This window comes from Calonectris borealis, chromosome 2 (assembly GCF_964195595.1).
Source record: "Calonectris borealis chromosome 2, bCalBor7.hap1.2, whole genome shotgun sequence".
NCBI classification, from domain to species: Eukaryota; Metazoa; Chordata; class Aves; order Procellariiformes; family Procellariidae; genus Calonectris; species Calonectris borealis.
In genome coordinates, this window is record NC_134313.1 from 65,793,346 (window position 1) to 65,819,131 (window position 25,786).

General features: G+C 37.6%; 1 protein-coding gene across 1 annotated transcript in view; it reads left to right on the plus strand.

Annotated features, from left to right (window-relative positions):
• ZNF407 (zinc finger protein 407) overlaps positions 1 to 25,786 on the plus strand; it is a 353,370-nt gene that overhangs the window by 123,025 nt on the left and 204,559 nt on the right. The window contains exon 4 of the mRNA XM_075142188.1: positions 20,298 to 20,372. Coding sequence (XP_074998289.1) covers positions 20,298 to 20,372 — 75 coding nt within the window. The remainder of the gene's footprint in view (positions 1 to 20,297; positions 20,373 to 25,786) is intronic.

Here is a 25,786-nt window from a genome sequence, read left to right on the forward strand (position 1 = left end):
AAAAATGAATTTGATGGTGGTCACTGCCATAGGTGACTACATGTTTGTTTATGAATAGCCCTTCAGGTGAATATATTCCTCATGTATGCACAATACAAAGTTTACTTTTTAGAACAGGCTCTCAAGAATACTGAATGAGTTTGATCTCGTTCCAGGTGGCCAAGGGTTTACAAATACAGCACAAGTTGCCATGGCCTTTGCTGAATAATATTTATTTTAAGGATTTACTGTAACAGTTAAATTAGTATAGGATTTAGTGTAACTAATTTAGAGAATTTAAAGATTAGATGCCCTTTAACTTGTCTCTGTTTATACAGCTCAGAATTGCGATGTGTTCTGCTTGGCAGGCAGTCCACTGATTTTTAGGATTACTATTTTCCATCTTTCAGTTTCCTGCTGAACAACTATACTGTTCTGTATCAGATTGTCTCTGAAGCCTTAGCAGGCGTTCTTCATGTATATCTGCGTGGGTTTGGTGTGACTAGTCATAAGACAGATAAAACTGATGCTGGGTACCAGATGCTGCTTGAAGGACCGAAAAATTTTTTAAGCCTATCAGTCGCTGGTTACATCTGGTCATCTGTCTCTCTTTTGTATCAAGAGGTTCTCAGGAACAAATATCCATTACTTCCCTGGGAACTAATGGAATTAGTGACTTTTGGATCACGGGGAAACTCTTAGTTGTATAAGGTGCCAAGGTTGGTTTGGGACTTTGTTGCTGCAGAAGAGGACTATGTGTTTTTTACCTGTTAAGCATTCACCACTGAATGACAGAAGATGGGGAAACAACAAGCTGTCAGAAACTCGATTTATATATAAATTTAATAATCTATTAAAAAAAAAATAAGGAAAGTGCGATCTGAGGAAGAGAGGTGAATCTTAGTACATATGTTTTCTAATTGTGGCCTCTGTTCTTCAGAAATGTCATAAAGGATAGAGACTTTCTCTGCACTGTCAGTAACCCGAGTCATTTCTGAATGATGCGCACGCTCTGTCATTTGCCTTGTCAAGGAGAGATGAACCTCCAGTTTAAATGGAAGGACTTCGACTTAATCATGTGCCAGTGGATCACATACTCTTGTAGGTAATGCTACTGACTGCTTTCCCCGTCACTACTTTCTTGTAATGCAATGTATGGCCGAGCAATATTCTCTTCTTTCTGTGCTATGGGCTTAGTTGGTTTGTTTGTCTTTCCCCGCCACTAAAACTACCTCATCTTTATCACTGATAGCATTTGTAAGGGTTAACTAGAAACTCATCTTTGCATCTAAGAGTCATGGTTTCCCTCCAAGTAAGATTGAGAGATGGATGCAGACTTGCAAAATCATTTGAGGTATACAGATATGGAATATCTCCATTTCAAGGGAGAAGTAAAAAAGGGAGTAATAAAAAGCAACTATGAGCAGACCAAGGGGGAAAAAAGGTTACTGCCAAATTAAATTAGAATATTAAAAGTATAGAATATAGACAAGACTTTGAAAAAGAACTAGGAACTTAGTCACTGATAATCTGTTTTTCTCCCCCCCCCCCTTCATTTCTATTCCTTTTTCCTTGAAAGAGAGAGTAAGATGGGGTTTTTTAAATATAGAATACTTGAAATATGCTTTTACTTAAATAGCACTGGAACAAGCAGTTGTGAAATCTGAGGAGGGTGGGTCATGTCCTTTTAGACCTCCTTCTGCAGGAACATGCATGGCTTGACTAAGATTTTCTAATCTCTGATATGGTGAAAGAGAAAGGAAGGGAGAAGGATATTGTATTTCTAAAACAATTTTTAGCACATTTAATAGACACAAACCCCATGAAGCTTAGTGACTTCTGAAATATTCTGCCACCAGAAGCATGAACCTCTATCACTGAGGTCGATAATGAGTTTGACTGTTTCTTTACTATGGGCTGAATTCCAGGCTGTGTTGTTACTCTATACTGCACTCCATTTCTTGTCCTTGTTGTTATGCTCATTTATGCCAGAAACAGAATGCAGTTTGACAGCTATCACTACAAGTGCCTGTGGACATCATATACAAGCCAAATGCTAGATGGTGATAAATATGTTATGATTAGACCTTGGTATCTAGATCATGTACTACAGTGAAACCAATACTTGTTTGCTCTCTTCTTCAGAGGAAGTAGGTTTGCATTAATTTAGAGATACATTGGGGAAAAAAAATCAAATCTTCTAAAATCTTTTAAAAATGAATATTTTCAGTTTAATTTGACTTGTTGCTGGAATGAAATACACCCTTTCTGAATGTTTTATAATCCTATTTTTAGTGATGCAGCTACAAAAAGGTAAGAAAAAATGCTGTGTTCCTGCTTACCAAAGTGATAAGAAAAAGCAGAATTCTTTGGCAACCACAAATGCAAAAGCTACAGACATACGTAGCAAAATATAAGAAGAATGCTGAAAAAGGGAATTCCATTTTAACCTGAAAAATATTCGAAAGAATTTGCTTGTTCGCTTCTGTCAATGAATGCATGCTAGCCCTTCTTCCCCGTTGGCTCAGACTGTATAAAAAAGCAAGGGCAAAGATGTGTAGGAGGTGTTGATCCCTTCTCTGCTCGGAGTTGTATCCCAGAACAGGGAAGAGTGAGGTGGTGATGCATCCCATTTCTAAACATCTCCTGCTGAGGGGATCCATGGAGAAATTGATAGCATTTAGTAAAACAACAACCCTTCGCAGGTGGAGTTCCTGAGCGGTAACACTGGCCCTCCTGCAGGCAGGTTCCTTCCCAGCACAGCTGCTGGGGACGCGACAAAGAGACTTAGCAAGCACGAACAGGATCTTCAGTGTGTAATGGGGTATTATTGCACCAGCTTCACCGTTAGGCACGGCAATTGTAGCGTGTTCTGACAAATCTAGGGGTTAACTGGTGCTGTAGCTAAGCAGAGCATTCCTCTTCTCCGGACTGGTGGGATTTATTAGGAAAAATGGCAGTCTTGGCTGCCTGTGTAAGAACGTTTGTCACTCATGTGCTTCATTTATGTAATGCTGTGATAAAAGACACTTAATAACCATGAGTTTGAAGTTTGTTATCAGTGCCGTATTTACTAACTTGTACCTTACCTTCCTCCATAACCCCTGATCACAGGCAGTAATATTAGGTAATTACTTTCACTAGCCGTAAATGTACTCACAGTTTTACAAAATATACTAATTTTCATCAGGGCCGTTTAAACACATTTCTTGAAAAGTAGGATGTCTTTTTAGCAAAAGTGATGGTAAATTCTGAATGGGTTGTCAGTACTGTTAAGATTTGTGAAGTTCTCTAATAGGTATTCAAGAAGGTAACTTTAATGCCAGGTAATATCTCTATTCTGAAATGTTATGAAAGGGGTTTTTCATACTTCTGTTTGTACTTGGCACTGTTCAGTTTTGATTTGTAAATTGTGTATATATTTTTTGCATTGGTTTTAATTTTGAATGACTGTATCAAAACTGTTGAAGGATCCTTATTTGGAATGATTGTACTTTTGCTATTGAATTAAGATAAAGGCTTGCAGTTGGTGGGCCTGCCCCCTCCCGCCAGGGGGGAAAAAAAAAAAAAAAAGAAAATCCAGAATTTTTTTACTCTGGACAAGGAGGTAGGAATCTGATTATGTCTGCAGGCTCTCTAGGCGGTAGTCCTAGTCAGAGTACATTAAATGTATTTGTACCTACTCATATTTCCAAGTGGAATTTCCTAGACGGATGTTTAAAGCATAATGAGATCTAAATTAGTGAGATAACAGGATGCTCTCAGCACCCCATTGAACCTGGTCTGCTATGAGAATTTCCTTCAGATAACATGTAAAAATGGGGTTTGTAGGAGAGTATTTAGCCAGGGATATTGTAATCGGATGCTTCCACATCTGTTGTCTTTTAACAACTCCTAGAGGTGCTTGCGGTATTGGAGTTCTTCCCATGAACGGCTCCTTCTAGTGTTGTGTAAGCAGACAGGGTCAGGAAATGAACACAAAAAAGGCTACTTTAGATCTAGTTACACAAAATCTCTCCTTGTGAACATAAGTATGTTGACATTATCAGCAGACATGTGTCCATTTTGTGTTGCAGGAATGTGCAAGTTCAAAGAGGCAGAAAAGTATGATAAGAAAACCTGGCATGAACAACCAGATTCCACTGATGCATGAACACAAACACACACCAGCTCACAGATACACAAATATTCTGAGGCAAAAATAAAATAGCTTCTTGGCAGATCTTATTCACACTTAATTGGCTAATTGCCCAACCTGACACTGGCACTGGCAGCATTACAGAGATAATATTTTTTTAAAGGGTGAACAACTCCTCAGCAGTGTCTCTGATATCCTTCATATGACTATCTTTTTCTTTAACAGCAGGCATAGAAGTTTAGTCATTTTTTAAGATCAACATGTATTTCTGTTCAGTACAAGGAAAAATATGTATGTTGAAAGCTTCTTTGTGTGCTTGGAGTAAGTACAGAAGGCAGAATATTTATGTTAAACCAAATAATTTCATATGCCTATTCCATTTTCAAAACTTCTATGTAGGAGATGAGAAAAGAGGTCTGGGGACTTTCCAACATGATTATTCTCTATCTGGAGATTTAAATATAAAATGTAAGGTGTTTCTTTTTCGTCATTACTATTGGAGTGCAGTAGCATGACCAGCTGGTGATGGGTGAAGGGACCAGCTTACAGAAATTTATTGTTCAGGGGGCTGAGTGGCTCAGGGGATTAGTAATTAGATACAAATCCTGTCACCTCCAGACTGTCTGTTCACATGCAGCTCATCTTGATACTGACCACAAGTTGTTACTGTCTGATGATTTTCTGATAGCTTCTCTTTTAAAAGTTTGTTTTTTTCTTACTCCAATAAAAGTCACCATCAGAAATGGCACTGATGTTTGTTGTCACATTGGAAAAAAATCACAATTGAAAGGGCATGGAAGATGAACTTTAAATAATAGCGACTAAAATTAAAATTGGTGGAAAATAGAGGGATATTAAGAATTACAGACCAGTGAACTGTAAGTGCTGGGTAAATTGAAGTTATATTTTAGAATACAACTCTAAAACACAGTCATAATGCCAAGGCAACACAGTGTTGCAAAGGAAAAATATTTCCAAATATTTGTACATGCATGCAGGCAACTTCTTGTAAGGCAGTGAGCAAATATAGCTAGTCGGGATAGCCATGCATCCTTTAACAAATTCCTTTGTAACAGGAGAATAAATACTAGTAGCTAACTGTGGCTTTAGAGTTTTATTATGGATTAGAGATTGATAAAAGAGAAACTTTTTAGATGGATTGTGTGTCATATCACAAAGCATGACATAGGCATACTACAGCTGATGCACTACTGTTTAAAAAAAAAAAAAAGAAAAAAAAAAGAAAAAAAATCTCTCAGACATTGTTATTTAATTACCAGCACCATTATGAGATTGTTCTACTGAAACCATTGATTGTTCCACTGAGGCAGTTTGTCCATTTCATAATGTCTTATCCTGCACTGATCAAGCTGTATCTTTGATATTTTATTTTTAAGGGTACGAAAGGAGTCCTACAAATTACGCGTTTGACAGATATGTCATCTAGTCAAAAGAAGGGAATTCTTGTTTCTTCTAAAAGCAATTTTCTCTTCTATTGTTGGACTCTCCAAAGGATGTGATCAATATGTCACTGTGCTTCACAAGAAGTTCTCTTGTTGAACTCGTTGTGCAGAAGACAAGCGCTTGTTGAAATTGTATTGGTAGAGAAATTGGTGTCGTTTGTATTAAACGGGATTGTTCGTGCATTTTAGGCCCTCGTTGCGCGAGGTTCTGTGTGTCCTCCAGTTCTCTTGAACACTTTTCAGGACTGTATGGGAGGTGCTCAGCTTTAGGCAGAATGGAAACCTTTGATGAATCATTATTTTTTCTGGCTCTTCAACTGCAGTTTAGGTCACACTTAAAAAGTGCTAATAAAGAAGGGCTTGCGTAAGTAAATTCTGAGAAATGTAGGATAATGTCTGTGCTCAGCAACGTTTTTAAGGTTCCACCTGTTGTAGGGGTCTTATGTGAAGCGCAGGGTATCCGCAGCATTGTCCCTCTTCAGGAGGAGCTAAACTGCATCATACCACATTAGAGGTGTTCAACTCTTGCTAGGTCAGTGGTCTCAATGATATTATTTTAAAAACTCTATGAGAAAATTAAAAACATTTCAATAAAATAAAACAGTTTCTTGTCGGAGGATCCTGGGAGCTGGAAATCGTACTGTCTGTATAAAAAAGACAGTTGCTTTTATTTTTAGGTGGAATTTTTAAATGAAACTAAATGAAGTTTAATGGCTTATAACATTGCATAAATTTGTCAAAACTGATCAGCTGGATTGCTACACAATGAATACTGAAAATGTTCTGGTTTTTAGGCTTATAATAGCCTACAGCCATTCAAAAGTCAAAATGTTATTTGATGATTTCAGAATGTTAATGAAATTATTATTAATAGCACATATATTAATCTTAATGATATATGTAAATATGGGCAAATGTAAAGCTCTGTTGACACCAAAAAGATTATTCTACTTCTGAAAGTAAACCTGGGGTTAAATTTCAGTGATCGAGCATAAAAGAGTCTGCTCTAAATGCGTCAATAAAAAAATTTATGATTAAGTTTAAAAATGTATACAGGCTCAGGAGATTTGGAGTGTTTGTTAGTACAAAAAATTTTTGAAAAGGAACGGATGATTATATTTGCTCTTAAATTAGCAGGAAGTAGTAACAGACTGCTCTGATTAAGTCAAAGATGTAAAAAGCTTTGCTTCATTGTTATCTTGATTTGATATATTATCATACCTAATAAACGTATAAGTGGGGGGGGGGGTTGGAGGGGAGGGTAGTAGCATATATCATTCTTCAGTGTGGATTCATTTGGGTAATGATTTGACTGTCTTGATTTTTGTTTCTGTGCTTTCTGTTCTTTAAGTTAAAATGGTCCTTCTCTTCTAAAATGCATGTAATTTTTTTTTCCTATTTGGTGGTGTTAATCAAGCCGTAATATGGTTTCCATGGTTGCTTTCTTTAATGCCAGGATATTTTTTTAGGAAGGCAGCAGGTTTATGTCTAGGGAATGCAGAAATTTCTTGTCTGTAGTTATATGCAGTAAACAACATGATACACTTTTTTATTTTAATATCTATTTTTGAAAGGCTAAATTTTGCGAGTAGGATATGATCTCTATATTGCAATGTGAAAAAGAGAGAGTGAACTTTGTTATATAGGAGAATTTCATGGCATTTTACCTGTTGAGGGCCCTGTAGAGCCAGAAGTATAGTATAGTGACTTGACGAAGTGACAGGCAGTAGCAGCCGTGGTGTCACTGTGTATTATCACCTCATGCTAGCTGGAAGCACTCCCTGAAGCCGATCTAGGTTGTATAGTCCTAGATGAGGTCTTCATGGGTGCTGACCATAAAAAGTTCATCAAAGTAATGAGGCGAGGCGAGAGCTTGGCGCTCATGGGCAGAGCTCAGCACCAAGGAGTGTGAACCGGCTCCAGCTGTGACAATAAAACAGCAGGTGGCTGCTGTCATTAGGGGTGGCAGATGAGGCAGGGGACTAACATTCAGCCCACAAAACTCTCATTTGTTAGCCATCGCCACTGTACCATGCAAAATAGCTTCCATCTCAGTCAATTTTACTTTGCAAAATATTACACAGTCGCCATAAGAAAATTAGAGCCTTGGGTTTACAGGTTCCTTGCCTCTTATTATCAGAAAACTCTGCACTGTCAGGTTATGTAGAAAATTGGACTTTTTTCTCCCTTGAACACTTTGAGGATCTTTACAGTAATTTTATAATAGGGCATTTCCACCCAGGCATGTGTTTATTGGTTAAAATTTTGGACTATTTTGTTTGTAACTTTACAAAATCAATTCCATCAATCCATTCGGCTATGTGTTGCGCATAATATTGCCTCCTATTCAGTGAAATAAAAGTTGCACGCTGATCAGACTATTTCTGTCTCCAGGTCTGTCCAGATACAGACATTTCATGTCATAAATCATGGTTTTGGGGGTTCTGCTAATCTGAGAAATTGTAAAGAAACATAACAGCCCTTTGATTTGTGTTTGCTTATTTCTGTTTATAATAAATGAGAAAGCATTTTGTATGTATTTAATCTTCGCAGAGAATAATTGAAACTGCCTAAAATTTGAGGCCTTTCTTGGCTGAAAACCGTCCCAGGACGACTCAGCCCTCCGACGGGTAAAGTGCAGCGAGCCCTGTGGCACATGGGTCTTGCAAGTCAGTGGGGAGCTGCGCTTGCTCCAAAGTGAGAGCCATTTTACTTGCATCGTGTCACAAAGCTAAGCAGAGAGTTGTGTGTCGGTGGTTACATGCTCTGTTCCATAGCTGCTAGTGACCTCCGGGAAATACAGTGTTTTCAGGTGGTCATTTGGACACGTAAGTGTTTTTTGTGTCCACAGGCCTCAGTTGTGGACATATTTATTAAATTTCAGTGCTCTAACAGGAATACATATATGAAAATCAAAATGTGATGCAATACTGAATAAAATGGAGGAGCGTGTTAGTACCTGTGTTGCCTTTGCTGTCAGGTTCCCCTCTTACCAAAAGTGGACCTGGGGGATCCCATCATTTCATGCTAGCACTTGAGATAAGGCTTTATGGGGGTGTGGTTGCAATGACAGCAAGGATCAGAAAAGGAAAAGCCCTATAATTGAAGCTTCATTTCAGAAAGACATTGGCATTGAAAATAATTTTTCTTTGAATGAGACGTGGTTTATGTCTCTTTATAGGACCAGGTTGTCACTTGGTATACAAAAACAGAAGTCCTGTAATTTGTCCAGTTAGTAATATACTTCAGAAGCTTGGTTGGCAAGCTCAGAAAAAGCTGAATTCCTTTTATTGCATCTTTTCAGGTAATTTATCAATTCTCCTTTCTTTTTTCTGATAACATGCTATAAGCTTTTGTTTGCAACAAAACTGATTTCTCCTTCACTTGTTTGTTTATATGTACACTCAATATGTGTATGTAAGTATATCTAGGCCCTTGAGATCAAAGATGATTTTTTTCTTAATTCCGTTGGGCACCTATATAGTTTCCATCTCTCTCATCCTTGATTTGTGGCCAGAAGTGGTCAGAGTTAATCTCAACTGCTGGCTGAGATTGGAATATTCTTTGCCAGAGAACATTTTATGCTGTGTCACAGACATCATCTTGATGACTGTACTGATTTGTCTGATACATATTCCTTTGGTTTTCCCAGACTGATAAGAGTCTTCATACCTAGTGCATGCAACATCCATACTGGACTGCAAGAATGGCCTTTTTTGTGTAAAACATCCTCCTAAATTCTGTGAGGTTTTTTAATGTCTTTATTGCTTCAATAACAGTTATATCTCAGGTGAATACTCTATTAATCCCCGCAGTCCTGGCTTTGGACTTCTGTGTCTGAAGTGAGTCCTGCTGGACATCAAAGGCAAACCTGAGAAACACAAGACTGCACTTGCCAGCTTTAGTGACTAGTAATTCTCCTGCTAAGTCTGTGGTTGAAGTGGTGAGAGCTGTTACCGTTTGCTCATGGGACAAGTGGAGTAATGCCACTGTTACCACCTGGAATTCTCATTTGGATAGACTTTCATGCTGCTCTTAATATCATCTGCACACTCTGCCTTCAGTGCCCTAATTTAAGAGAGTTCTGTAGGTCTGTAGTACTTGCAGAGTGCATAAGAGTCTGTCTGGTCTGCATATCATGGTTTCCTCTAACAGTCCCTGTTCCTTCAGCCAGTCTCCTCCCCCTTCAGTGGTAGGAGGAGGAAGTTGTTGCAACTCTCAACTTTTGGGGAGAATTGGGGATGGCTGTGATGGGACTGTCTGGAGAGATTGAGATGTCAGTTGAGACTGAAAACTCCCAAGCTTTTATTTATGCTCAACTGCTAATGAAGATGTCTTTTAACAATGAGAAATCAAACATTAAACAAACATACTAGCCAAGTGTTAGGCATACAACATGGTTGGTCTGATGCCACAGTGTTTGGTGGTTCTTAGTCTCTGAGGTAGCAATGGCCAGGCTTGAGAGCCCTTGGACAAGGAAAGCCAGAACCTAGGTGGGTGTCCTCTTTTTTCCCTGTGCTCCAAACATGTTTATGTGTATACAAGTACCAGATGCTTTTTTGTAGATTGAAAGCAATCTGTTCCAAAGGATTACCTTGTTTTTTCCTTGGCTGGAACCAGTCTGTTCTGATTTGACCAGACTGTTGTTAAAGGTTCATCCATGTGGATGGTACGTCTGATGGTTACAGATTAGGTCCTGCTGTCATAGTCTTCCTATTTTTATGCAGTTGCAGCTACTTCGGCAAACAGATATTCTGAAGTATTTTGCTTTCTACCTTAAGTCAAACAGTCTTGTGGAATGCCTGAACACAAGACAAAAAGGATATGTTTTATAGCTGAATTTAAGTCTCGGGAATGAACAAATCAACCAGCACTTGCTTTTCTATGTCAAGCAAAGACCTAGGGCAAGATTCTCACTACTCTTACAGATCAAGCAGACTGCAGAGTCTTAGCTCCAGCCACCATCTATCACCAGCAGCATTTTCAAATTGTGGGTGAATTGCCAATAAAAATTGTGTATGCCTTCTAATTGTGTATGACTTCTGAGCAGTTCAGTCATCAGATAGTGACCAATTTATTAATCTCATTCCTTTCTTTGTACCTCGAAACTTAGAAAAAGACCACAGGCACTATAGCTGCTGAATTGACTGACTTATATATGGTAGCGCTGCTACTGCAGGCACTATATGTTTTCTAGCCCACAGTCAACTAGGTTTAGATTTGTCTTGATTTCCTTAAAAGACAGGCAAGAGTAGATTCTTTTGATGACAAGAATTTCGCTTTCAATATAGCTCTTCCTGTAGAAACTCTGCATAAACCTGGTAACTCAGTCTGCAGTGCAATTTCTGAGCACTTACGAAGAAGCTACAACATCAAAAGTGACTTTTTGTTCAGGAAGAACAAAAGATTAAAATTAAGTATATTTGTTTGGCTCTATCCATTCTAATTTTAAGTAGAAACTTATTGAAACATCCTTATTTTGAGATAGTTTTAGGGGCTGTTTCGTGCACTTTCAACATACATAAACTTCGCTCCTTAGAGTCGCTGGGAAGCTCTGTACAAACTGTCTGCAGAAAGTCAGATATTTCAAAACTCCTCTCAAGACACTTAGAGGTGGTTCACCTGACTTTCCCAAAAGGTTGAATCTACTTTGAAGAACTTCCCGCTTCAAACATTAGTCTGTTCATCCTGCTGTCTCTTTCCAGATGCAAGATGATGATATGTGGAACTGATGCCTACTACATCAAATTCTATATCTGAAGTCCTGAGCATGCTAGTAAATGGACTGGATCACAAATAGGGAGACAGACCAATGTCTGAAGAAAGGGAGGGAATGGGGAAGGGAGGGACCAGAGTTATGGGAATGCTGGATGTATGTATTATGAGAAAAGAGAGGACATAAGCAGTTTCTCGGTGGCAAGGTTGGTATGTGCTCTTTTGAATCATGATGCTTATAGCTGTAAACCTTCATTTACATTTAAAGCATTCTTGCAGCCTCTTTTAGCATAACAAGTATGTTCTCTGGTGGTGTCATGTTTCTGGATGTTGATGGTAATCTCTCTTAGATGCAAGGCACTCCCAGCACCAAGCCTAAGGTTGCATTTCAGAATTTAGGCAAATTTTTGCATTATGGTAGACTGAGAGATTGATAGCGGCGGTACAGAAAGCACATTGTGATTCTGTCTTTTTTTTTTGTGTGGTTTTTTTTTTTTTTTTTTTTTTTTTTTAGTATTTTGTGCAGCTGGTAGATTACCAAACACCTGTTAGAGGTGACAGTTACAGATGTTTGATAACCAATGAAAATTAATAGAACATGTGATTCTTTTAGCTTAGAAGTGATTTGGTAAGGTGTGTTTAGAAATGTAATTACATACTGCTGCTGTCTACCGTTATCACTTAACATTCATTAACTCCTCTGAATATTGAAACAAACATTTCTTGTAGCGGTACTAATTTTCTGATATATTTGTAAGGTGATTTCCTGACAGAGTGAACACCTTCTGACTTTAAAGTTTTTGCCACTGTTCAGCTATTTTTAGTCTGCTCATTAAGCAAACAAAATAAGTAGAGAGCCATTTGTTTACTTACAGTTATCAGTTTAGCAATATACTGTATAATAAACAATTTCCTATTTATTTCTAGTCAGTGTTGGGGTTTTTTTTAACTCCATTGACAGAATTGTGGATATTTAGATGGACAGTAGATCAATTCACATTCAGTAGAAAAAATCGGGTTTCAAACAAAAATAAAATATTTTATTACATTTTATTTTGTTGGAGAGAATACCCAGCAGCATATTGTTGAAGTAGATTGTTATTTTTAGTAATGGTGCGTGAATAACTTCGGTTTCATTTCTAAGCATAGGTGTTTGGGGAGAATTAAAAGGTATGCATTTCCTAAAATTGATTGCATTTTGTGTGTTTTTTTAGTCTGACCTGTTTCACTGGTCATTAGTTTTTAGTCTATTCATAAATGATATTTTGCTGTGAATTTTAGAGCCTTCCTAATTCTTGATGTTAGGAGGGCAGGGGCGGTGAGGGGATGCCACCACTTGAAACTCTCCATTGTTCATTAAAGATGTCATAGGGTACCGTAAGGGGAGATCCACTTCTTGTTTTCAGAGAAATCCTCTTCTTTAAGCTGACTAGTATTTCCCTTGGTTTGCATGCTGTTATGGCTTGAAACAGCAGACACGACCTTCTGGTAGTGTTTTATTACGGTATTATGAAATGGATAATGCTTTGGGCCCTGTTCTGTCACTTTTTATGCTTGCACATCTGAAAGTGTATTGGTGGTGTTTTATATGGTCCAAACTATATTTCTTATGTATAATATCATGCTGCATCATTTACTGAAATATTTGTCCATGCACTAGTGTTTAATTGTGCCATCCAGCCTATACGCTTTGAGCCACACGGTAAGATCCTTTTGAAGTCAGTCAGTCCCATTTTCAGCAGAAAGTTATGCACTAAGGAGTGCAATGGCTTTCTGTCTCCTTTAAGGAGGCGAAGTGTGTGGTCTCTGGAAGCTGTTGTCAGTGCACGTGAACAGTGCGTATTCACTGCATGCCATGTGGGCGGCTTTTTATTGTATCTCCAAATCTAAAAGTTCCCAGTTGCACTCTTACGTTTCCTCTCACCTTTATGTTAATAACAGTTATCACTGTCTGGACTTGGCTTATTCATGCATCTGCTATTGAAGGGTACTTTTTGTATTTTAAAAAAACACAAAACCCCCAAACCAATAAAATGCAGAATGGACCTATCGCTAACTTACAGGAAACCTTTCTAAGTAACTTCAGGTGAGGCACACAATAACAAATACGTGAGTTCTCTCATGGGGGAAGGAAATAATGTAAATACTGCTAGTGTATTCCTCTTCTGCTACAATCCTTGCAATGAGAGACTAAATTTCTGTCCTGATTGGTTTACATTATAACATACATCTCTTAAAAGAGGGATGGTGAGTGGACTCGGCAACTTTGGATGGCAAGATCTCTCCAAGCCAGCTTGAGTGGAACAGTAGAGGATGTTTTCTCTTTTATTTAGTTTTCTCTTCCTTCATACCCTGGTCTCTTCTGCCAGAATACGTAAAAGGAGGTAATTATGCCCATTGCTACTACTTTATGGCCCCGTGGCTAATAATTCTTTCACTTCTTGAGGGACGCAGATTGGTGCAGAAAGCAACAAGAATATGTTGAGGGATTTGTCTCTCTTCTGGGTGATAGATGCAGGAATATGCAGGAACAACACAGTCGATTGATTGATAGTGTGCAACTCATCCATAATGATCTGTCTGATATAGCAGTAAATTATTCTTGAGATTGATGCAGGTCATTGAACAGCACATTGACAATCCTGTTGTCTGTCATCCTGTTCAAAGCAAGTCAGGAAGAGTTGCTGCTGTGATACTCAAGCCTGCCTTGGGTGCAAGCTGTGTACAGGTGTTCCACTAATATAAGTTGTTGTCTTCTCCATTTTTTTTCGTTGGGTACCTCAGCTTCATTGCTAGCTCATTCCAAGTAACAGTAGAAATGAGATGAGGTATTTTTAGAAGAGAAGGCTGTAGTCTGTTGCACTGATGATTGCGTATTGACATAAAATTAATTTTTGAAAATGTTGGGTTTTGAACTTCATCAACAAAACATCTCCATGGCAAAGTTGAAAAGTTAATAAATAATTAAGAAATATACTGGATTGTTGCATGGAAAATTGTAAAAAAAACCCACCTTCAAACTTAAGGCAGAAAGGATAATAATTCTCAGAAATATAAAACTTACGTTAGTCTTTAGGTTCCATGAATTACCAGGATATTCTTGCCGTGTTACTCTGGTTCTTGTCTTGTTAGTGATGGCAAAGTTGTCCTCACTTGCCTCTTTCGGTTTCTCTTTTCAAGAGAAAAAGTTTGCATTTTCCAGTCTGCCAAGTTGCTCGCACTTGAAGATGAGGAGGAAGGAGCCACATATGCCAAATGTATGCGTTTTACTTTCCAGTTTAATTAAGAGTGTTGGTGAGTGTGGAGCATAAAATAGCCATATCCTTTTTTAACACATGGGGTCAGCAGGGAGTATAAGGCAGTGAGTCGCAGTGCTCTCAACATCACAGACTGGGTGATTACGCATGACTTGTTAGCCTTCTGAAATGTTATTAATTTTTTTGTTTTTTAACTTAAGAAGAATAACCATAACTGTTAGCTGGAAGTAATAAGACCTGCTTCATTTGGCTGCTAAATGAGTCAGCAGAAAACCCCAGCTTTCCTATGCAGGGTTCTAGGACTTGACGTCCTGTCACAGAGGGCATGAAGTTTTTCAGGTATTTGGATGTTTTCCACACTAGACTTCGCCCTGCCAGATATTTACTTGAACCTGACATCTTGTCACAAAGGGCATGAAGCCTTTCAGACTACTGGATATCTTCCACACCAGACTCTGCCCTGCCAGATACTTTCTTTTAAATTGAGTCCCTTGCGCGCAGTCATGCAAGAGAGTTATCAGCGCTCTAGTCTGGACCCTTCAGAATCAGCGAACATCCACGAATGATGGACTTGCAGAAATTCCCAGGAATTCAGACTTTTGATGCATGGAAAAAAAGATGACTTGTTCATAGAAAACCATTGCTTTCTGGGCAGTTCTGCGTTTTCCTCTATGCTCTTGTTCCTGAAGCTGACCTACTGAATACAAGATCCTGACAGACAGATGAGATTTGGGTATCAACTTTTTATATAATTTTGAAACTTTAAAAAATTAAAGTTTTTAAAATTTGTATAGACTGTTTATGTACTATTTGACTAAGTGCTGATTTGAATATATGAAGTTCTACTTTTATGTGTACAAATCTATAGTACGTGCAAAAATCTGTAATTACATATACAAATTTTATTGAACATTTCGAAATACATGTGGGTCATGATATTCCTTGAGAAACTGCACTATTTCTTCCTCTTACTAATTGATACACCTGTTGGCATGACTCTATGTGAACCACGCTGAGTGCCTGAAACCTATGATAAAACCAAGTACTAAATACTAACAATTTAAAAATAATAGCATTCTATTCTGCTTTTTTTTTGTTTTATTTGTGGGTGTGTGTTTTGGTTTTGGTGTTTGTTTTTTTTTTTGGTGTTTTTTGTTTGTTTGTTTTAAAAAAGGCTTTCAAGGAGCTTTTTAAAACATCCTTTGTACTTGGGGCCTGCACATGTCATGCAGTAGCTTACCTGTATTCTCAGAGTTAAATTCGTGTATAAAGAGGTTCTGGACAGTTTAAAGGAGATGTAAAGGATATTGAGAATATGAATAAAGGGTAGATATTCATTGTTATTCTCCTGGACTTTTCTGCCATCATTGAACGTTGTTGTCTGTAAGATAAATTCTCCAAGAGCAGTTGCAGAGAGCAATGTATCCACTGAGAAGTGATTTAAAATTGCTCTTCAACTGCTGGATGCCTTGTTTGTAGAGTCCCACAAAAATAAATTCTCGTGCTGGTCCTCCTCAGCAGTTATGTGCAGTTACAAGATGACTGGTCTGTTGACATGGCTTCAAGAGACTTTCTGGTAGAGGTTAAGATGTAGCTCCTTCCTTGGAAGTAGGCCAAGGCTGAGCACTTGGTAAACACTCAGGAAATAACAGATTTCATGACTTTATGGTCCAGAATGCTTGTTTTGGTTTGTGTGTGTTTGTTTTTTTAACTTGGCTTTTCACTAACACAGCGATGTACATATTAAAAAGAAAAAAGCTGTTATAGATTCAAAACATAACAAAACCTAGAATCTTTTGCCCTCTCAGAACAAGATACTTCACAGAGCACAATTCTCTCCCTGCAGAGAAAATGAGAGAACAGACAATACATGACAGATTGTTCATATTCCTTGGGTACTGCGATGATAAATGTTGTACATGCTGAAGAACTTGTGTTACACTAGAATAAAAAGTGGAAGTAAAGATTGTCCAATATGTTTCTTTATTCCCAGAATTAGAAGTCTCTTTGTTTCTTTTGTACATTAAAATGTGCTTTTATTACTGAAGACAAGTCTGTAGAGGCTCCTAAATCAGTTACAGACATTCTCAGAGTGAGTCCAAGTACTGTTTGAAGACTGCCATAGAATATGAGTGGACACGTTCCTAAAAAGCCACAACTCCTCTAAACTGAAAACACAATATTCTGCAAACTTATTTTGGGAAAGGTGCTCATATATTTATGATTGAAAGTTATTTTTATTTATAGTTTATGTGCAAAAAATTGTCCATAGGGAGCATGGATGCTATTCTAAAGCTCTGTGTCATTTTTCAACTTGTCTTTAATTTATGCTGATGTTTGAACATAGAGTGTATAAGACGGAGGATGTTGCTAGTATGGAGCCAGAGTAGTTGAAAATTACTAAAAAAGTTAAACCAACAGAACGCCACTGCAAGCAAAAGGAATCCTACCTACTCACCTTTTTCCATTGCAAGAGGAGGCTTCTAGGAGCGGTCTTCCTAATGAATGGAGGGAAGTCCCAGTGACCATGACTTGGATGTATAGACTAGACATTTCTGCCTTACAAGAGCTGAGCCTCAGGAGAGCAGCCGGGCTGTGACTCTTTGTCTTCGTGTGGGTTGGGGATGAGTATGTCCAGATCGGAGTTCGTAAAACTGGTTCCAGGCTTCTAGTCTGGCCTGGCTTGCATGTATTGGAAATAGTAGAGTATGGCAATTACAGGTTTTTCCTACTCCCTTTTCATGTGTTTCTCAAACCAGTTAATTTCTAGCATTTGAACACTTCTATTTCCACTAGAATTAAAAAATAAGAAATGAGAAATTCAGCAAAGCCTGAATTGGTGCTTACTGCAGCTGACAGAAAGATTCTCTTTGATTTGAAGATGTATTAGAGCAATGTATCTTGAAAGCGTTTCACTCCTTGAGTCCTTACTGGTGCCAGCCAGATTTCCCTTAAGATTCATTTGAAAAGACCAAGGCTAAGTCACGTCTATGTGTTCAGTTCTGGCAGTATCTTAGGAATAACTGATTTACGTCAGCAGAGGTAGGTTGTTGGCATAGATAAAACCAATATTTTTTGACTACTAAAACAGTAATTGCTTAGAAACCCAGAGTTAACAATGTACTGAAAACACTTTTTGTGTTTGTTTTGTAAAGCCAGCAAACACCGCTACCACCTCTCTCTTAAAATCACCTGCAGTGTTTGGTAAACATACACAAATAGTTCCCACACCTGTCTTTTTTTTTTTTTTTTGGTTGTCCTCAAACTCGGCATCCAAACCAAGATGTTTAGACTTTGCCTCAATTCTATGGGAAAAACTCTTTTGTTTCAATAAGGGCTGTCTCTGTTTGTTGGTAATATTTTTTTATCTCGTTCTCAATTTCTTATGAAAACAGCAACTTTGCATTTATTTTTAAGGCCTGATTCTGTAAGGTGGGGGGCTGTGCCTGAGCTATGCTGAGCACTCCTGGCTTGCATGGAGGCATTCTGCACTCCTCAAGTCTTAAGTCCTCAAGCCTTACATTAAAAGCTTAAAATGTTAGTAGGTGCTGAGAGACTTACTGAGCCAGTCTTCATTTTATTTGTGCTGTGTAACAGCAGCAAAATGGTTACTCAGAACCTAGATACAACAGAGAGGAGGTGGCTAATGTGAGATTAATGGCTTCACATTATTAACAAGGCCTTTGTCTTTGATTTTGTAGAAAGGTATGTCTGTCTGTACCCCCTGCTGTTGTGCGGTGTAAGAAATGTTCAGCTTTTGTTTAGAAGCTTCGAGTACGTGGGCTCAGAAGAAAAAAAAAACTTCCCTAGAAATACTGTGTAGCTGGTTGGGATCTTTATATTCCATGTAAATAGCAAAGTATGCCTTTACAAGTTCGATTGCACGTTGCCCTTTCACAGTAGTATCTTTGGTTTTATTTTTCTTTTAGAGAAGGGGGAGAATGGAGGTTTGTAACAGGAAATACAAGTATTACTAAATTAAAATCTGTTTGGTACCTTTCATGGCTGTGTGGAAATGGTTAGTATTTCTGCTGAAAAGCAAGGGCAGTATGTTTTGAGTGCCTTGTGCTGTTATTGGAACACATTTTTTTATTTTGTTACAATTATTTTACTTATGTACAGTAATTCTGATGACACTTGCATAGCAATGCTGGTAACGGTGTGATAGATTATTCACAGTTGTAATGATTACGATGCCATACTTATGAATTGTGAAGGGAAAAGTATTCAAGATTTTTTTTTAAAGTTTTGTTATAAAAAATAAGGAAATCGCTATCATTTAAATAAGACAGAATTATATTCTTACACCTTAAGGGATGCAGAAGAGAGATTCTCTGTAATAATGTGAAAATGCCCAAAGTAGATCAGACATGGAGAAGCTACATTAACATATTTGTAAAGGGAAAGTACTGTCTCTTGGCTTTCGTGGCTCTTATACCCCATAGTGCTAGTGTTTTACAGTCCTTCCGTTGTCCATTACTGCAAACACGTCCAGATGAATTCAGCGTTTAATGTTAAAAATCTTATAACATGCCAGTTTGATTTGTAGCCCTTCATATCATGGAATGCTAATTAAAATCATATTTTTGCATATGTCATGCCTTTCATGTACATATGCAAATAGAGTCTATTGCCTTTCAGCTATTAGTAATTAACTTTATGAAGGACAGCTGTAATACATAATTAACAAAAATGTTTGCAAGCCCTTTTCACACTGAAAGTTGCAGCAGTAAAATTTTTGCTTATCGAGAGAACCATTTTAGTTTGAAACTTCAGTCTGGTATCTAAATTGTTTGAAGCAGTCACATGACATAATTAAATTGATGTTATGGTCTTATCAGCAGAAGAATGGTACTTGATAGGCGCCTATCTGTTTCATTATGTATGTCTCCAAAATTAAAGTAAATTATCTGTGTTTTGTTTGGTAGAAACATAATGACAGGTAGTATATATTTTGTTGCTGCCACTGATGCTTTGAACAATGTCTTGCCAGTTTGAACAATATTCCTGCTCAAACTGTATTTATGAACATGTGCTTCAGCTTTTCCATCCTTTTTTTTCACAAGGCTATAAAATAACTAAGACTATTAATTTGTTTCCATGTATATCTCTTTAAATAATTAATGCAATGAAGTTTGACCAGACATAAGCAGTGATTAAAGCATCTGATCTTGCTGTATTTTTGTGTTACTCATTAAAAACAATGGAACTACTTGTATGAAGAAGGGTTGCAGGATGGGCCCATTAGGCTTAAAGAAATTCAAAGGTGTAACTAAAACTGTATTAGTTTATAACGTGAAAATGTTCTTTAGGTAAAATAGACTATATTGTCAGTATATTGTATAAGATGTTCTAATTTGTAAAGGGAAGCAGGTACAGGTTTTCCATTCTTTGACCAGTGATGTATGGTTGTGATTATTTATTCATAAGAAAAATAGCCAAGTGACTGCAACCTGAAGAAAACCTTTCATTACAGAATCTGGACTCCCAGAGCAACCTGATCTAGTTGAAGATGTCCCTGCTCACTGAAGGGGGGGTTGGACTAGATGACCTTTAAAGGTCCTCTTCCAACTCAAACTATTCTATGATTCTATGATTTAAATCGTAGTCTAGCAGGGGTTTTTAAAAGTCCACCTTTAATAAAATATGCTCAAGTGCATGCTCAAAACAGAAAAATACTGCATTTAAAAAAAAAAAAGTATTAAGAAAAAAATAATCTTCCTGGGTTTTCTGTTTGTTTGGTAGGGTGGCGTTTGTGATGAAGAAGCATTTGAATACTCATTTACTGGGCAAGCATGGAGTTGGCACACCCAAAGAAAGGTAAACTATTTTAAAATTCTTTCTCATTTTACCTTATACAATATGTGGAGACCTTATCTGGAATATTTAGCTTATCCAAAATGAAGTCACCTGGACTTTTAGCTCAACTCCAACTACAGAGGGAGCTAACATGCTTAAGTGCACTGCCGGTGTAGTGCTTATGACATGTCTGTGGGTGTCAATAGAAAAATTGTTGTAGAAAGCAATGCTATGTAAAAAGTGTAGGATTTGCACCTTTTTGGGTGTTTTTTTGACAGGTGATATTATTTTCTCAAAATTTCCATAGTTGTAACTGTCCCTCCAAGTACAAAATCTTTTTTTTTTTTTTTTTTTTTTCTTCTGGCCTTGATGCTCATAGGTTTATAAAATGGCTTTCCGATATTTATGTTGATCATTGAGGTCAAAGCCACAGAGGAATCAAAAAGAAAGTTTCCTCAGTGTTCTTGGGCAGGAACAGAGATCTGGTGTTTTGACTATTTTTAAAATTAATTTATTTTTTCAATCTGCGTACAGTTACTTATTTTCAAACTTTTTTTGCAAGCAGGTTATTTTTTCTGTGGTTTAAAAGGTAACTGTATTTTACAAAGTCAATGGCACTGTGTTTGCAGATAAACAGATTTTGCCTCAGATTTATTAGGCACATTGTGGCATAGCTATTGCTATTTCATTGAATTTTGGGGGCAACTAGAAACTTGATGGTTTTTGGATAGCCAAAAGATCGCATATTCTCTTTCAGTCTGGGTAGATGGAGGTTTCCTACCTGCAGGTTTCGTTGCTGGATACTTGATACTGTACTGCCTTGTAACTCATTCTTCTGGTGTAGGCTTTCATAAATGAAGAGCATTTTCTGGTTTTGATATGAAAAAAGGGGAAAAATGATAGCTAGGAGTTGCAGGAGAACAGTGCAAACCTCTTTCTGGGTCATGTTCATGTCTTGCTAAAGACACTGGAAATGGTAATCGATTAGAGCCTTTCCTCAAGTTGGTCATGCTTAAATCACTGAGTGACCTAGGAGTAGAGTTTTAAATTAACGTACCATATACACCTTGTGTTTGACTAAGTACGTATTTAAGTAGTGCTTATATTTGTAATGAGACTTCTTCTACAAAGTGCTTAACCAGAATTTCCCTAAGACATGATTATTTAAAGAGTTTTGAGATACTCTATTTCATCTAAAATATAGAACGATGCATCGAAACAACAATTACAGTTTCATCAAAGCAGATATCATATTAAAGTTTGTGCTGGTTATCTTTTGTCATAGCGCAACAATTATGAAAAATGTTTTGCTCTGGTGGCTTATTTTGTAATGGAAGCATTCAATACCAATATGTTCTTTTACAAGGGGGTAGTTACTGTATAATCATCATAAATACAACACAGAGAGAACTTGCGTTACCCTAGTGAATACGAGCGCAATAAAGGATACATACAACAGATTTCCAAATATAGTATCTTCGCCTGAGAGGCATATTTTTAGCGATCATCATGATGAAATGAATTCCTAAACAAGCAGGATGCTGTAACGTAAATCAGTTGTTGCTGGCTTTTGTTGGCGTGTTTCTTCTGAAAGCCTGCTGGCCTTTTCCATTTTCCCCATTTCTTCCCATATTCCTCAAAGGCTTTCTGGCTGGCCCTCCAGCACAGCGCGAAGAGGAGGAGGAGGAGGAGGGGGGTCCTCCCCTGCCGCCCCTCCGCGAGGCGGCAGGTTCACGGCCCTCGCAGCCCCGGCTGCCCGAGGAGCAGAGAACCCAGCTCAGGCCTGCAGCCTCCCTGCCCCACCTGCTAGCGCAGGCTGTTGCAGCTTTACCCCCAGGCCAGCATAAGCAAGTGACGTTTGAGTGACGTCATACTCCCTTCTTTTGAAATTTCTTCGTCCATCTTTCGAATATTTCTTATCTACAATACCTTTTTCGCTGGCACTTCAGCTTAACGTAGAGCAGCATCAAGTAGTAGTGGCAGAGCTACAACAATACAATTTTCTAGCAGCGGTCCCTCGCTGGTGATGGTGGATGTTTAAGCCATGTGATCTAGTGCAGTAAATACCAAACCACCCTTGCTTTCCTTTCCACCTTTCCCTTCCTATTATGAGAGAGCTTGATGCCTTTTAATGGCTTTAGGAACCAAAGAAATCCTTCTTCAGCATGTTAAACCATCACTTTGGGTATAAACATATTATAAATTAAGTTACATAGTTTCTCACCTATTTAAAACATTAATGCCTTGATTATAATTTTGCAAGCTTGCTATTTTTTAATTTCTCTAGGACAATATAATCAGTTTATTCTTTGTGTTTTGAATTCGATTCTGCCCTCTGATACATTGCATATTATACCAAATACTAATAGAAGCTAGCTAAATAGGCTGTGACAATTAAATTAATAATGCATTTTATTTGCAAGTGTTTAGTCTTCATGGTTTGACTGATATATGCAAAGATGGTAATTTATTAAAAGTAAATTCATGTAATTGTACTACAGAATTTGATGGACCAAAAAAAGTTGTCAGCATGACTATCATCAAAAACAGAAAATTGAAATAAGTTCAAATGGGTGCTTGAAAAAAATAGTTATAACCAATACACCCTGAGAAATCGGTGCACTTTTAACAAACTTCTCAGAAAGGAATTTCTGGTGACAAACTGAGATAGTTCTGAGAGGGAGAGAACAAATACATTTACAATTTAGTAAGCAGTACTGAACTAATGCACCTTGCCCTCTCTAGCTTTCCATAACCCATAACTATTGCTTTTTTGTGTGCACAAATGGGAGGTGTTACGGAGGCTGTGGAAGGGTTTGCAGATATAGAAAATAAGTATAATTCATAATAAGATTGCTACTAAAACATCTTTTGAGTTTTTCCCTTCTTTTTGGAAGACAAAATTGATTTAAGGGGAAAATACTGTACAGTTGAAAATCACAGAAGTTTAAAAAAATAGCCTTCTAGTAAAATGTCTGCACATTTCAGTCACAAAAAACCCTACTGCCTAGTCCATTATGATCATTACCATTTAATAGCTAACTCAAAAGTGGAATGTTTTAACACAAAAATTCCTCTAAGGTATTTTTCCCTGTTATTGGAACTGTGATACTGATTTATGGTCAACTTGAATGTGTCTCAAAACTGGCATGTTATCTGCTAAGTCCAAGGCCAGTACATATTTGGTACTTCAGTGTCAGTAATCTTCATGGGACCTATAACTATATCTTATTGGCAGGATAAATCTTTGGCTACACCTTTATTGTGTCTAGGAGACAATGTGGTTGAGGACAAGGTGAATGCATCAGTAGTGTTAATGGTGCCAAGTTCTAATTTCTGTTACATCGTTATGTTACTTAGGTGTAAATTGTGGCAAAACACAGAACAGAGATGTTTCACTATTGAGTATAAGATGCATACATACACATACATAAAAATACAAGCAAGAAAATAAAAATAAAATCATTAAGTCATTAATCAGTGAGATGGAATTTTACCACTATTAAGCACAACTCTGGTTTTAGAAATTTTTCATATGAAAAATACATTTAACTATTTTTTAGAGATTTTTTTTCAGGACACCATTAGTACTGTACAATATGCATTTTATAGTATATAAGACACTGTTAAATAGAATTCTATCTGGTACATCTGTTTAAACTATTTTTTTTACATAAGTTTACCACAGAAAGGCCTTTACTGACAGTTGTTTATTTACCTCATCTTCCTTATGAATTTTAAATGATGAGTTGCCTCTGAAATAACTTTTTGCATATGAGTAATCCCATTGAGTCAAATAGGATCATTCATATATATATAAAGTTACTTGGAGCAGAAACACTTGCTGAACTGGAATCTATGTTACAAAACATTTCTGTAAAGGTCATTAGTAATAAGTTTGGTTTTTGTAAGGTTGTCCTGGCATTTTTTCGCGTGCTTTAAAAATGGGATCAATGTTACAGTGCTAGTAACGTCATATGAAGATCATATGATTTTCAAATGATCTTAATTGATTGGAAAAGCTGTGTAACGATTTCAACTTGAGAGCAACAGCTATAAGTAAATAACTATTACTATGTAACAGCAGCCTAAATATATCTGAGATGCTTTTTCAAATAATGTGTGTTTTTTACACAACTGCTTTGAAGTAAAAAGAGGAATTTCCTATGTTCCTGTTGTTCTATGTGCTTGCATAAGCCCGAATGAATTTTGGAATATCAAATGCTACTAACGTGTGTGGTATAAATATTGTAAAATATACAAGACCAATGGTATGTCATTGGAAGGCATTGTTGAGGTCTGAATGAAAAGTAGCCAGGAAAAATGAATGGCAGTTTGGTGTTCTGTATGCTCTTTAGAAAACAGTTTTGTAATAAATTGCATTTTCCTGATATTTCCATTTTGAATGTAAAACTAGAAGTGAATGAAGTCCTTCAGTCCAACCCTGTTGTATCTAATTGAACTGTTAATCCTTCTTTTGAAACATTTTTCTTTGAGTAGAGAGATTTCTGATAGTAACTGTTTGATGTGCCTGTTTTGTATAACATTACCCTGTACCTGCAAAGTAAAAAGAGCCAGTTGATGGTACAGCAGATTTTGGGAAAACAAGTGGCAAAAGTCACAGAGTGATGTGTCACACATAAGTATATGTATGCAATCATCTTGTAATAACTTACTCATGTTCTGAAAGAATGAGTTCTCTACGTGACTGTCTCACAGAAAGATTTCCAGTTAGAGGTGTTGGCAGTGCATACGGATACACAGAGGAGAGGCTACCTGTAACCACTGGAGGGTAATGTGCTGGGTCTGGCCGTCAAGCCTTGTCATCACCTTTTACTGCTTCTTGCAAATAATTTTGAGCTTTTCAACTGAGACCTAGCATTACTAGTTTAACTGGATGGGAATGAAAAACTTACTTAATTGATTGTTTCCTGCATTTGGCATAAAAAGAATCTTGGAGAGTTACAGAATCATTCTTTGGAAAAGCCCTGAGGAAGTAAATGTAGCTTTTCCTTGAAGTATTTACTAGTCGGAAGCTTGTGGCGAGAGGAGGGGAGTGGAAAGGACCCAAGGTTTTAGCATTGGTTAGGAGCTAAAGTTTTACCCAAGATCTGTGTTAAGCTTTCAGTATTTTGGAGGCTTACTTGACCTTCGAAAGCAGTATTTTCCTGTGGAGTTCAGCTCTTGGCTGGTGCTATACTGTGTCAGAGTGTGAGTGGAGGTACGGGCTCCGCAGTCGTCGGCTGCCTGAGCGCTCTTCTCTGTCTGTGGGTGACTCAAGGAACGCCAGGAAGCCGTTGGGGTTACCTCAGCTTCCTCAGGTGCAGAAGTAGGTGATGTGCTGAAAATTCACAGCTAGCTTTCCTCTTGGCTTGTTGTCTGTACACGCATCGTATGCGTTTGCTTTGCTACGAAGAAAAGAAAAGAGTAGGCAG